General features: G+C 34.0%; 1 protein-coding gene across 1 annotated transcript in view; it reads right to left on the bottom strand.

Annotated features, from left to right (window-relative positions):
• The window catches only part of COL21A1 (collagen type XXI alpha 1 chain), a 197,584-nt gene that overhangs the window by 38,717 nt on the left and 143,055 nt on the right, over positions 1-15,812 (bottom strand). The window contains exon 19 of the mRNA XM_025384346.1: positions 5,497-5,550. Within this exon, the coding sequence (XP_025240131.1) occupies positions 5,497-5,550 (54 nt within the window). The remainder of the gene's footprint in view (positions 1-5,496; positions 5,551-15,812) is intronic.

Here is a 15,812-nt window from a genome sequence, read left to right on the forward strand (position 1 = left end):
TTGGTTTATGCAAGAGTGGGGACTGGTTAGGCAAACACCAATCCATAAGACAACAATTAGGAGGTGTAAGCTGGAAACTCTCATGCAGGAGCTGACACTGTAATCCATGGGAAGAATTTATTTTTTCTCTAGGAAACTTCAGTTTTGCTCTGAACTTTCAACTGACTGGTTCATGCCCACCAGAAAATCCAAGATCTCCCCATCAGAAGATCTTTAACTTAATCATTTCTGCACAGACCTTTTTATCCAAATAAAACCACATTTACAGGTTTCAGAAGTTAAGATCTGATGTTTTTTAGGAGGAGGCATTTTTTAACCTACTACCACTAGTATTTAAAGAAATTCGTCTAAAATTTCCTTGGATCTGACCCACAATTTTTTATTGCAATTTTATTAATTTCTATTTTTTCAAGCCTATTATTTTCTAATTATCCCAAAATATAGACCTTCTCTTTAAATACCTTTGTTATTATTTCGATACGTTCCATTTAAAAATATTTTAGGATCACTTGCACTAGCCCAAACTGGTTCTTCGTGTTTTATTCCCTGCTTACTGTTTGATGTTTCTCTGTATCCATCCATGCAGTAAGACTTCGGAGAGTCATCTCTTATCTTACCCACATCCATTGGATCCTCAAGCCCTGCTAGTACCTGTTTAGTTCATTTCAAATCCATCCCACTCTCCCCCTCCCAACTCTGACCATTCTTGCTTTAGTTGTTACTAGAGGTGACAGAGCTCACTAACTGCTTCCAGTCAAAGGTTTTAAGTAGGGAAGTAGGGCTCCCATTACTCTCAGAATTAAGTGCAAACAGCACAGACATCTAAAGTCCTTCCTGGTTTGGCCACTATCTATCCCTAAAACCTTACCTACTGTTTCTATCACTTTCCTTTCATGTACCACATGGCAGCCTGAACTACTGTCAGTTCTTCTCAGAATATGTTTTCTTCTGCTTCTATATTTTGGAACATGCATGCTGCACACTCCTGCCTTGCCAGGCCAAACAACTTTGACGAGCCCACTCATATTTATATATCATCCAGAATTTGGCCAAGAGAGTTGTGTTTATAAGAAGGCATCCCTATACATTTTAAATAGGTGAACTGTATGTGAATTCTATCTCATAATATCGGGTTTTTTTGTTTTTGTTTCTTTTGAGACAGAGTCTCCCTCTGTCACCCAGGCTGGAGTGCAGTGGCATGATCTTGGCTCACTGCAGCCTCCACCTTCCAGGTTTAAGCAATTCTCCTGCCACAGCCTCCCGAGTAGCTGGGATTACAGGCGCCCACCACCACACCTGGCTAATTTTTGTATTTTTAGTAGAGGTGGGATTTCACCATGTTTGCCAGGCTGGTCTAAAACTCCTGACCTCAAGTAATCCACCTGCCTTGGCCTCCCAAAATGCTGGGATTACACACATGGGCCACCACGTCTGGCATGCAATTTTTTTTTTTTAAAAGAATGCATAACTTTTGGCAACGCCTGCAGACTCATGTAAGGTTATACACATCTTCCATGGCCTTTCAGGCTCCCCACATACCTACATTCATAACATTCATACTGTGTTGCCATCTATTGGCTCATCTGACTCCTTGATGGCCAGGCCACGATTCATTAATCTTCACATTCTCCTCAATTAGTATGATGCCTGGCACAAAGTAGACACTCAGTAAATACTGTTGAATAAATAATTGAAAGAATATAATCTTTAAACACAGCAATTCGTGGTTGAAACAAGTTATAATAAATCTATCCATTGTTAGACCTGAGTTTACAGTTTCCTGAATTGAAGTTAATTAGGTATAATTTACCACTTAGAAAGTAAATTACTTTTAGGATTGGATTACTTTTAGGATTGACACATATTAGCTTTCAAATTCAAAGTATTGACATGTGAATGTATTTGTACTTTGAAGCAATATAATCATTTCCTAATAAATTATAGCGCTAGCCATTAATTTTAATTCTGGGAGTTAGTGTTCATATGTATCAATCTGCTTACAGGGATGAATCACCATTAGACTGACATAAGCTGTGTTTAATTAGCTTTAAAGTATTTTTCCAAGAGCTTCTGTCCTTCCATCTGAAGCTCCATTAATTTTCTTGGCTGCCACATTATAGAATAAAGTGAATATGCCCTTTATAGTAGAGCCAAGTCATTTATTACCACTACTTAAAACCATTATTCCCACACAATGGAAGAATGTTTCTTTCTTTGTGTCACAAAATATATAAACTTTATAGATTTCTTTCTATTTTCAAAGCTTTTCCACAAATGATAAGAATCCATTTGCACAGCATAATAAAAACCAAGTTTTCATTAATTGTAAAAATAAAAAAAAAATAGCTTGTAACGCTATCTGTTCTTATTTGGAAGAAAATACAGACCAGAAGAATTGTTTCCAGACATCAGCAAATTTGAGACACTTAACCTATGAATTGCTTTCCTAACAGGGTGCATTTCCTGGCATAGGAAACTTGGCTTCCTCTTCGCCATTCAACAAGAAAGAGAGGGGAATGGAGCAAAAGAAGTAAAGGGGCCCCTCCTGTCTTCTCCAGTCTATTGGGCTGGAGTAGGAGAGTCTCACTCAGTAACTCCCAGTTTTCTACCCACTAGATTTAGGAGGAAAAATTTCATCTCAATAACCTCTACTACTCTATTTACATTAATCTTTGCCTTAGCACCTTGTTTGTCTATCTTTTCGAACTTGGTAATTTAGTTTTTGCTTGTTTATCCTTTTACCATCTATCTCCCCAACTAGGCTGTAAGCCTCCATGAGGCAGCCACTGTGTTTCCCTCACCACTGAAGCTAAACGTTACAGGGATGTAAGGAGTATTGCGAAGAAAGAAGGAAATGGTTAAAATCTAAAGGACCACACTCCCTGGAATGGTAAATTATTCTAGTGCAACAACTCTAGACAGGAATAAGTCTTGAACAAAGTGGGAGCAGGCAGGGCAAAAACAAACCCAAACCAGTGTCTTTTCGGGGATAAAAGTGAGAAACAAGCAGCCTTGGGAAAGGAAAGCATCTTCTAAGCACTCCTCATTTTGTATTTAATATTTCTTTTCTTTTTTTTTTTTTTTTTTGAGATGGGGTCTTACTCTGTCACCCAGGCTGGAGTACGGTAGTGCAATCTTGGCTCACTGCAACCCCTACCTCCCAGGTTCAAGTGATTCTCCTGCCTCAGCCTCCCGAGTAGCTGGGATTACAGGCACGTGCTACCATGCCCGGCTAAATTTTTTTATTTTTAGTAGAGACAGGGTTTCATCATGTTAGCCAGGATGGTCTCGATCTCCTGCCATCGTGATCCACCCTCCTCGGCCTCCCAAAACGTTGGGATTACAGGCGTGAGCCACCACACCGGCCTATGTTTAATATTTCTTTTCTCTTTTTAGGTTTTATTAAGAGATTTCAATAGCATCATGTTCAAAGTAAATATGTGCTCCTCACATTGAATTATGGTCTACACAGACCTGCCAGTCAGTCTGCCCTTTCTAACATTGTTTCTACAGGAGAATGAGTTACAGATTCCAAATAACTGACTCACAAACATTTAGAACACAGTCACATCCTAAATTATACCCAAGCTCTCACGTCTGTTGCCTTTTATTTCCCTCTTCCTCTTTTTCCTTCTCTTCTACCCATTCACCTTTCTTTCTCTCACCTCTCTTTGTGTTTCTTATTCTCTCTCCCTCATACACACACACCCACACCCACACACACTTTATACTCTGAAACAATACCATAAACAAATAATCACACTAAGTCTTATATCCAGTTACCAATGCTCACAATTTTTCTTAAATAGCATCACTTATGGCTCAGATATGTTGAGCTGATGCTACCCTATTAAACTCGCTCCATGCTTATTAATGCCCTAGTCGAGGCCTTCTACTTCATGCCTGGTCTGTCAAAACAGCCTGCTAACTAGTGTCCTGTTTCCAGTTTCTTCTCCTTTCCAATCATTCCACACACACCAGAAGCTCATACACTGCCTCTAAAACCGTTCTTTTTACTATGTTATCTTTTTTTCTCACAAAACTTCAATGACAAATGAGTAAGGTTTACTTTTCAAGCTTGCAGTCAAGGCTCTCCATTTCATGGCCCTAGCCAAGTTTCAACCTTTACTTTCTAACACCCAAGAGAGACCATTCTGTGCAGATTCAGGAACTTATTAAGATCATTTCATTATTTCCTGGGCACACTTTTTAACCATCTCACATATGTGTCTTCATTCAGATGAGTTCTCTCTCTCCCATCTTCCTTTAATTCCCAGTCATCCTTTCATGAACAAAACCTGGCCCAAACCCTTGGTAAAAATTTTTTCAAGCACCTCAATAACAGGATTACCTTCCTATACTCTTTCAGCACTTAGAATAGCCCCATGCATTTGTGCAATATTCTTACAATTTTTAACAATTTCCTACGTCAGCTTCACAACAACCCTATGCAGTAAGCATTATAAGCATCTACACTATTCATACTTAGAGAAAGATATTCAGGGATTTGAGGTGACTTCTCCAAGCTCACACTGATGAAATGTAGCAGTAATCATCTCCAAACCCTGGTTTTCTGACTCCATATCAATTTCATATTTGGCTCATACTATAAACAGTTAGTAATTATTTGCATCAATTTTTTCAGTCTTCCAAATTAAATTATAAGCTTCTGGAAGGCAATAGCATTATATAGAACTTGCCCCAGTACATAATCATACACAAGATGAAATTCAATGAAAATTTTATTAAGTAACTTTAAGAGCAGTTTAATCCCTCTACCCTATTTAAGGAGCTTTGGTGGTACTCTCTCCCTCTTACGTACAATATTTAAATTCTGAAATCTCAACTGAACACTTTGTGATAAATGTGATAAAAAATACATCTCAACTATTACTTCACTTCTTAACCTAGCTCCCCACAAAGCAAATTTCAAATTTCTTGAGGGTAGGTACCTTTGATGAATAAAATAAGATCTGCTGGTATTTAAATGTTGGCCATGAGTTGTAGGAATAAAACGTGGGGGCAAACTATATTTTTAAAACTCACCTGAAGTTCAGAATCACCTGGGACACTTGCTAAAAATGTAGATATCTAGGTTTCAGATTCATTACTTTCTTAGTCATGTTTCTCTACCCCTGATTTTTATTGAACACAAGATCCCAAAGACCATACTATGAAACAATAGATGAGTGGTAAAGTGACATTGACTAAAGGCTCAGCAACAGACCATGATGTTTGTGTTAACCATGCATTTGTTTGGGCATGAGTGCTTGTGGTTTGTGACTCACCCTGTTTGCAAAATTCTTCCTGGTTTCTAAAAGAGGATTCAACATTTCAATATTTTATGGTGTTTCACAAGGAGCTTCTACAACATCTAAAATCTGGAAGTCACTGAACAAATAATAGGGCATCTGAGAGAAGAATTTAAATAACTGAAAGGATTTCAAAACAGGAAAAGAACTTCATCTTTTAGAACTGAAACGAGAAGGTACTCACAGGCTCTCCCCGTGTTCCATCCTGCCCTGGAGCTCCAGGCGATCCTGCTTCTCCCTTTTAATGATTTGATAAAAAGAAATAGAGAATTCAGTTTTGAGGTCTGCTTACCAAAATAACAACATATAACATTACATATTAAAGAACATTAGATACAAACAGAAAAATTAAAATTACTTCCGGACTATTGATATTAACTTTTCCCGACATCAAATAACTTTTTCAGAAATTCATAAAGTGACTATATAAACAATAAAAATGTGTACATAATGGCAGATAATTGAGTTAAGTTATAAAATAACTGTGGTACTGTATAGTCATTCTTATGAGAATAGACCATCTTATCTCTGAGGTAAATGTGACCAATATTCTATATCAGTCCTATTCATATTCACTTTTTCATTTTTACTTTAAAACTGATCATTTTGTAGGACCTAATTTGACCTTGCCTTCAAAGAGTTACATTTTAAAGTAAAAACAAAACTTGCATTAGGAATGGAGCTATTTATAGGTTATTAGTTGAAATTATCTGGCACGTTAGTATACACCTATTTAAAATAAACATCTAAAATGCATATTTTAGGAAGCTGTTAAAATTATAATTGTTTTTAGTTATATACACCTTTACATTACTATGTTCAAGTTAAGCATCTTATTTTACATCTACCTTTTTGGAAGCTAACATTTTTCCCAAATGAATCAATTGCTAGTGAATACAAATGTATCTGACACTTTATCTACTAAAACAATAAATATTAGTGGAAAATAATCCTAAAATGTATAATATCTGCAGATTAGTACAACTATTAAACTGTCCGAGCAAAATAAAGGATAGCAAGGAAGAGCCTGTTGACACATATACACACATGTACACACCCCAGACTTTTTGAAATCTAACAGTCATTATGAGCCATGCGTTTGTTTCTGTCCAGCAAAATGCTACATCACAACAAGCAAAGTTCTCTGCAAGCAATTTACCACACTTGATTCATACCAGAAAGAACATTTTATCCTAGATGAAAGCAAGATAGGAAGTAAAACAAAAGCATTTTTTCCTGTAAATGTCTCAAATACCTGAGTTGAAATAAGTTTAAAGGAGAAAGAGTCTCAGAATGCAATGCACTGAAGCATATTACAACACTGTCATCCATAATTTCATATTCTAATAAATTTCCCAAAATTATAGAAAATAAAGCACAGGAGAGCCTCTAAAATTTGGCAAACATAATCAGCACTTAGAAAAAATTCAACCATATTACATTATCTAAACAACAATTCTCCCACTTGTGTGAATTCCTGCATTTTATTAGACTGTGAAATGCCGACTAAAGCCAAATATTTCATCTATAACAGTTTTATTTACAAACACTAGATGACAATTGAGGATAAAAGGAGCAAAGATTAATGCTTTCCTAAAAATTAGCCAAATTAGAGGGAGAGAAGTTATTGCTAATCCAATAGTTCTACAGAAAAGCATATAAAAATATTGGAGGAAAAAATGTTGGATCTACTTAGTTTGAAAGCTACAGTTTAAAAAGCCTAAAAAATTCAAGACAAGGATATGTTGGATCCTAATACTATGGAGAAACAATGCAATATTTTTATCTGAACTCAATACTTGTATCAATAGTCAGAAGGAATCTCTCATATTAGTAGTTCTCAAATATGGTCCTCAGACCAGGCAAGATCAACTTCTTCATTTAACACGGCAACTTCTTCAGAATGTAAAATTTCAGGCCATACTGCAGCATACTAAGCCAGAATCTCTGGGTGGGGGCCAGCAGTCTGTGTTAATAATTTTTCCAGGTAATTCTAATGCAGCCATTTGAGAACCCGCACTGCTGTAAGTCATTAGATCATTTAACTTCTCCTACTTCCAGGTACTGTCATATGTGACTTATAAAACAATCTGTAGTTTATATCTTCTGTATATAAAATAAAGAGGGTAAGGCAGTTGCCAAATAGTAGAAACAATTAATTTGAGATTATTAGGTTGGTGTAAAAGTAATTGCAGTTTTTGCCATTAAAAGTAATGGTAAAATACATGATTAGATGACTACTTTGATTTATAAAATCATGACTACTTTGATTTATAAAATCTCTACTTTTTTCTACCTGTCTAATGACCTAATATCATTTTATTTTAATTACTAGGAGTTTAAAAAACATAAGTAGCCATCTGCAAAGTTCATCAATAATGAAGTTCCACAATTATTTGAAGATTTAACTGACTGTGCTCTTCCTACTTTATATTAGACACTTAACATATTAACTGAATAAAATATCACATTCTTTATTATCTATAGCAGTGATTCTCAAAATTTAGCTTCATCTGAATCACCTGGAAGGTTTGTTAAACTGCAGATTGTGGGTCCCAACCCAGAGTTCCTGATATGGTAGGTCTGTGGCAAACCCCTGAAAACTGCATTTCTAATAAGTTTACAGAAGGTGCTGAGACCGCTAGTCTTGGGACAACACTTTGAGAAACATTACTCTAGCCCAGATCTCAAAATAGACTTACAGACTCTTTCTGCATTTATGAATCCCTCTCTTCTATGAACTTCTATAGCATTGTATAGCTTTTCACGTAGTACTGAATTTTATTATGCTAAGTTGTTTAGCAGGTGTCTTGTTTATATGTGTTACTTGTTTGACTTAAGCATTCTTTTAAAGGTAGAAAACATAACTTATATGAGTTTTTTTAATCACCTACAATACTTACACTAGTGCCAAACATAATATGAAACTACAGGTACCCTTCTTTACAATCATTGGGGTACATCAAGGAAGGAGGAACAGACTATTCTTCAATGTTCAGTTTCAAGGGGATAAAGGAAAAGGGAACAGCATTTGTGGGTAAAGCTCTAGCATTTACTGTTGGACAATTATGCAGTTAGTTATTACAAGATAATGGCCAGTCATCTTTACCTAAGAACACTCTCTTCATTTTTAAATAATGGATTTTAATAATGTTTCATCAAGAAATGAAAGGATAATTTCTACTTGGCATTTCCTCGAAATAATCAAATGCAAGACACAACCAGCTTGTGAACTTTAGTATTGTTACCAGAACTTAACCTGATCACTTGATTACTTTTACAACCTGGATAACCCGGTGCAGACCAGTTTGTTTGGCATTTGAAAAAGTATAAAACACAGCCCCATCTCCAATTTATTGTTTTTCTATTCTGTTATTAACTCCCTTCTTGATAAAACATAATTGAGAAAATGTCATGCTTAACATTATTCCTCCATCTAATTTCTGCAGCTAACGTCAAAAATGATTTATTCCACAACAAAACAGTTATTTAAAAAAAGGAAATTTAACTAAAACCAGGCATGTGAAACTTGCACTCCATGTGTATTTCCTTTCATGCTGTGACCCACAAAAAATAAAAGGATGGAAAGTAATTTAGTTTGCTTACAGCACTCTTCAAAATCAGGTGGAAGGTATGGTTTACTGATCATGAAAATACAGTTTAATTTTGAGGAAGATCCTTGCTTTGTTAAGGAAACACTTTATTTTGACTTTGATCTTATGGCATCGTTTATTCTTCATTTGTAAACAAATCTCTAGCATGCCTGCAGATGTACTGAAGATGCAAGGCTGAGGAAGCTTCTCCTGGCTGACCGAGTAAACAGACAGACATTTGGAAGGTATCATGCACAGCAGTGAGCATACAAATTAGACCCGGAACCCTCACTCTGCCATGGAACTAGCTGTGCATGTTTAACTAAATCCCTTCATCTCTTTGAACCTGATGTTATGCATAAAATGACATTAATACTCCAAACTTCATATATTTTGTTTTTTAAGAAAACAAGAGCCTTTGTGAAAATGCCTTATGCAACTCTTGGCACAGAAAGGGAGATCCACTGCCACCAAAAAGTTGAGGTTTTAACAATCCTTTATTCATGATGTATTTTTGGCTATATTATTTTCAAATAATATATATTATTTTAATACTTGAATTGCTATAGTTTGTCATTATAATTTTTACAAAATGAGTATTTTTAAACGTAAAGCCAATCCTTCTTTATTCTAGTTAAGATATCATTAAAAGGCCGGGCACGGTGGCTCATGCCTGTAATCCCAGCACTTTGGGAGGCTGAGACAGGTGGATCACAAGGTCAGGAGATCAAGAGCATCCTGACTAAAAAGGTGAAACCCCGTCTCTACAAAAAATACAAAAAGTTAGCCGGGCGTGGTGGCGGGCACCTGTAGTCCCAGCTGCTTGGGAGGCTGAAACAGGAGAATGGCTCGAACCCAGGAGGTGGAGCTTGCACTGAGCTGAGATCGTGCCACTGCACTCCAGCCTGGGTGACAGAGCGAGACTTCATCTCAAAAAGAAAAAAAAATATAGATAGATATAGATATAGATATATAGATATTATTAAAAGCAGTAGGTTCAACAGTTTCATCATTATTTTCTATAACTACGAGAGAATATTTGGGTATAACATGATTTCTAACCAGTTGGTGAGCAGAATTTTCATTGGTTGTTAAGTTATGGCTATATCACCTTGGACAAGTTATTTACTCTAGTTCTTTGTTTCTTCATCTGTGAAAGGGTAAATTTTTTCTACTTACAACTCATAATGATTTATGAGATTAATGAGAAAATGCATGTACAGTACTGTAAAAAGAGCCAAGCTCTTGGAAAATATCTAATGAGTTACGCCTTTTGTTATAATTTGTCCTTTTCTGTCTTTGGTTCTTTGCATATCCAGCTTAAATGCTACATTTAATTATTTCAACCACTTTCTAACTAAAATTCTTCCCCTTTACCTCACTCTGCATCCACCATACTGGCTTATGCAAATTCCAATGTTGAGTAAACCAAACTGAAAACAGCCTCAGCCTATGCTTATGTTCTAAGTATGGCTATGGAGGAAAAATACTATAGTAATCATACAGATTATAACTTCCAGCTTCAGCCGGACTTCAATGCAACTTCTATATTTCCTGTGTCTCCTCTCTACCACATTTTTCATGTATATAGAAAGTTTCTTCTATATAAAATATCCTCCAAACAACAAACGCTTTTTTCTCCTTGTCCCAACATTCTAAGAAAAAATGGGATACAAACATTCTGCCACCAAACCAACACACCTACCTGCATTTGCACCCATCCATTCCTCTTTCATTTTATTACAGTAAACAGGGGTCTTTCATTCAATCTAAGATAATTCCTTATAACTCTGTTCTCTATCCCATTCTTTCCCCTTCTCTGTGTATAACTGCTTACTCAACATCTTCCCGTGGATGTGCCACAAGAATCTAAAATCAGCACATTATGTTTCTCACTCCTCCACATCCCCAGCAGAAAACACACCAAGTCCTACCCAGTAATCTCATTAGCTAAAGAAACTTCTAACTTCATTATATATAAAAGAAGAAACAATCTGCAACTAAGAAGTCCAGCAAGCTACCCAAACATGTACAACCCTGCTTATTATTGCAGGTCAAAATACATGCAGGATATTTCAAATTTGAAAAGAATTGGCAGATAGCATCCAAAAAAAAAAGAATAAAAAGAAAAACGTAATAAAAACTTTTCATATTCTCCTCACACAAAAATAAACATAAAGAAAACTGAAACAAAATGCTGTAACCTGGATTAACAAACATTATACAAGTATTTTTATTAGTTAAAAAATTCAGACAGATGATGTATAAAAGGAATACATGAAATAAGAATTTACTCAGGAATCAAAAAGACAAAATCATCTCAGATGAGAACAATGATTAAATTACTAGAAACCCAGGGAGAATAGATTTAACTTAAAATTATAAACGACAATGAGGAGAAAACAAGCATAGCCAATAAAAATAGACTTTTGAAACACATTAAAAGGATCAGAAATGATAGAAGACAAATAAATTTCAACATATCTGTAATTGGAGTCCTTGAACTATAAACCAAAAAAAAATAAATAAATAACATAATTTATATTTAAAACTATAATTCAAAAGAACATTCCAGAAAAAAAAAAAAAAAAAAAAAAAACCCTGCATCTTCCTTTCTAAAGTTTTTTGGAGTAACTGGGATTTTAAATTCTGAAACATATGCTATTAGACTTTAAATGCAAAATTGTTTTTGTTTTAAACTCTCATCTTCATATGAAAAAGAGTCACAGAGGCAAGACAATTAGATTGACATCAGCAACATACATGTTGGCAGTGTAAGCAGTATTTCTAAGAAATTCAGAAAAAAAAAAAAACAGTGAAGAACAGTGAGACAAGGGTTTTATAGTTAGCCAAGCTGTCATTCAAATAATAAAAGTGTAGAAAAACATACTAAAATATCAAGAATTCAGAGTACTGAAGGCAAGTATTCACAAGCCCTTCCAAAGGAGGAAAACCTTTATTAAACCCAAATGTGACTGTGGAATACTGGTAAAGGTGCTGGTGACAAACACCGAGTATATTTAATTGCAGATCTGAAACAAAGGTAAAATCTAAAGAGTATTTTATAAATATTATATAATCTGATAAGGTAGAAATAATATAATTAAACAAGAAGAAAAGCATAAGGAAAAGGAGAAAACAGAATAAATTCATTAATTTCCACATAATAAGGTATAATTTAAATTTAACACAACAAAGAGTTGATGCTCAAGGTATGTAAAGGGAGAATAACAGAATTCTGAAATGGATATTTATAAGGCGTAGTAAATGTAGTATAAAGACCACTAAAATAAAAATATAAATTTTCCTAAATCCCAAAGAAATTAAAAGCAGACTAGGAAAAGGCAACAAATCACACTGAAAAAGAAACATAATCAGTAGAGCAGAATTTACATAATAAGATAACAAAATTACAGCGGGAGTATTTTGACAGAGATAAGACCAAACCTATCAGACAATGGGTGAAAATAGACTTAATCTATTAAAATAAAAAAATTCAGATTGCTTTAAGAAGCAAAGAACAACTCTACACTTGATACAAGAGACACAACTACAACAAAATGGCTCGAAAAGCTAAAGCTAGACAATAGAAGGATGGGCGAAGTGCAGCAAGCAAATAAAAATAATCAAAAAGAAAACGTGTAATCCTGATACCGCACAAGGTAGAATTCAAGTGAAAAATTATTAAAGGAAACAAAAAATGTATTTTATAATGCCAAAGCCACAATTCAAAATGAAGATGTAGTAGTGAAAAATATCTATACAATGAATAACGTAGAAACTACATTCGTGAAACAGAAGGTGAAAGAAAAAATAGACAAAAATGCACAAATAATAGACACTAATATACCACTCTCTGTTCAAGACAGGCCAAACAAAGAATTAAGTTACAGAAGATCCAAATAAGATATTCAATAAGGTAGTTCTTATGAATGTATATGGAGTTTTACACTCTGAAAATAGAGATTTACCTTCTCATATGCACAGGGAACATTCCTGAAAATTAAACATACAATAAGTCAAAGAAAAAATTCACTAGAACTTATAAAGAAGATTATACAAACATTCTCTGATACAGTGCAATAATATCAGAAATTAGCAACAAAATCTAAATAAAATGATTTTCACCCTAAAAAGACTTTTAACTCTTTAAACAACTCTTAGGAAATAGAGAAAAACTAGAATTACAAAATTTCTTTTTAAAAAAGTTAATGAAAACATTGCATATCAGAATGAAGAGGATACAACTGAAACAATGATGAGAAAAATATTCATAGTTTAACTACTTAGATAAAAAAAATAACAAAAAATGAATGTAAATGAATTCAATTCTCAATTGTAAAAGCTAGAAAAAATGTAGGAAAAAAGAATAAAGAAATAGGATAAAAGTAAAAAACAAAAATCTAATGAAGTCAGAAAATAAATTACAATGTTAGATCTTCGAAAAAATCCAACACAGGAGGGAAACCAGAAACATATAAAAGTAAAAAAAATAAAAATAAAAAAAGTAGAGAGTGAAAGCATAAATATTCAAAGTAAGAAATGATGACCAAGGGAGAATAATCATTAAAACAGAGAAAACTTTTTAAAAATCGTAAGAGGAACTGGCACAATTTTATACAAGTCACTTGAAAAATACAAATGAAATATTAGTTCCCTAGGAGAGTGAAGCTTATTATTATTGACCCTATAAGAGAAAGAAAGCTTAAACAGACAAATCCCCATGGAAAAAATAAGAGAAAGTTATCCAAGAACAAAAAAGAACCAGGCTCAAATGACAGAGGGGAAGAGTAGGAAAAATTCTGCAGTGCTTGATTTCAATTGTAAAGTGTCAATAAGAAATTATCGTTACAATACAGATAATATCAGGAATGAAATAAAGGACATTACTACAAACCTACAGACATTAAAAGGACAAGAATAAGGCAATATTGTGAACAAAATATGCCAAGAAATTTGCAAGTTAACTGATATGGACAAATTCATTGAAATGTACAAATTGCTGAAGGTTGCTCAAGAAGAAAGATAAAATCTAAATAGGTGTATTATTAATGAAAATGTTCCTTAGACATACAACACACCTACAAAGCTCAGGCCCAGAGGGTTTCACTGGCAAATTCTACCAAACATATAAGGAAGAAATGACACCAATGCTATACAAATGCTTTCAGAAAATAAATGCCAGTATTGCTTTGATATTGAAGCCAGACAAAAATATCACAAAAAAGAAAACTGCTGATCAATATCATCCATGGACATAGACACAAATTATATGAAATAAAACTTTTGTTAATTGAATCCAGTAATATATAAAAAGAATATTATAAGATAACCAATTGTGGTTTATCCCAATAACGCAAAATTAGTGTAACATATAAAAATCAATGTTGTATATTAAGAAAATATGAGAGGAAAATTATATAATGAAGTCAGTGAAGGCAGAAAAAGCTTTTTTTTTTTTTTTTTTTTTTTTTTTTTGCAAAATTCAACATCTAATCATGATATTTTAAAAGAAAACTCTCAATAGACTAGGAATAAAAGGGAATTTTCTCATCCTGAGGCAGGGCTTCTATGTAAAACCAACTAACATTCAGTGTTAAAAGACTGATGGTTTCTACCTAAGATCAGAAGCAAGGCAAAAATGTGTGCTTTTACCCCTTTTATTCATTATTGTATTGAGGGCTTGTTTAGTGAATAAAAATATTAAAATAAATAAATTTTATATAAATTAGTATAGAAGAAGAAAACTGTCTTTATTTGTAGTCAACATAATCATCTATGTAGAAAAACCTAAGAAATCAACAAAAAAGGCTGCAGGAACTAATAAGTGAATTTAACAAGATTGTAGGATATACAATCAATATACTGAAACTAATAATATTTCCATATGTTAGCCACAAACTGAAAATAAACTTTTCAAAGTCTACTTATGAGTATGAAGAAATATAATAAAATACTTAGATATGAACTTAACAGAAGACTTACAAGATCTGAAAACGACAAAACTTTGCTAAGTTAAAATAAACTCACATGAGTGAAACAAAATACCATGTTCATGGATTGAAAAATTCATATTGTTAAGAGAGCAACTCTCCCCAAATAAATTTAGAGACATGAAGATATTCTTCCCTCTAAGATTTGGAGCGTAAGTCTACACTCCACCTAGAGTAGGGCTTGAATTTGGTGACTTGCTTCCAAAGAACAGAATATGGGATGAAAAAGTAGCAAGAAAGCTTGTAAATACTATAAAACAGGTGATCATCATTAATGTCACCAGTGAATATTCATCTGGATAGCATGTACATTCTGATCTGATAAATAGGACACTTGAACCCTCTGTTATCCTTTTCCAAAACAGAAAAAAACCCAACCATAATCCGAATCTAATCATGAGGAAAGCATGAAACAAACTCAAACTGAGTGATATTCTACAAAATACCTGGTCAATATTCTTCAAAACCATCAATGTCATGACAGACAAGAAATGACTGATAAACTATCACAGATCAGTGCAAAAAACAACAAATAAATGTAAAGTGATATCCTGGACTGGATCCTGGCACAGAAAAAGTACATTAGTAGAAAAACTAATGAAACCCAAATAAAGTATGGAGTCCAGCTGACAGTAATGTGCCAATATTGGTTTCTTAGTTTTGACAAATATACCATAGTAATATAAAACATTAACTTCAACAGAAGTCGGATAAAGGGTATGAGGAATTCTCTACTATATTTGCAACTTTTCTGTAAATCTACAATTATTTCACACTAAAAACTTTGGCAAGGCATAGTGGCTCATACCTGTAATCCCAGCATTTTGGGAAGCTGAGGCGGGTGGATCACCTGAGGTCAGGAGTTCAAGACCAACCCGGCCAACATGATGAAACCCCATCTCTACTAAAAATAC

This window comes from Theropithecus gelada, chromosome 4 (genome assembly GCF_003255815.1).
Source record: "Theropithecus gelada isolate Dixy chromosome 4, Tgel_1.0, whole genome shotgun sequence".
NCBI classification, from domain to species: Eukaryota; Metazoa; Chordata; class Mammalia; order Primates; family Cercopithecidae; genus Theropithecus; species Theropithecus gelada.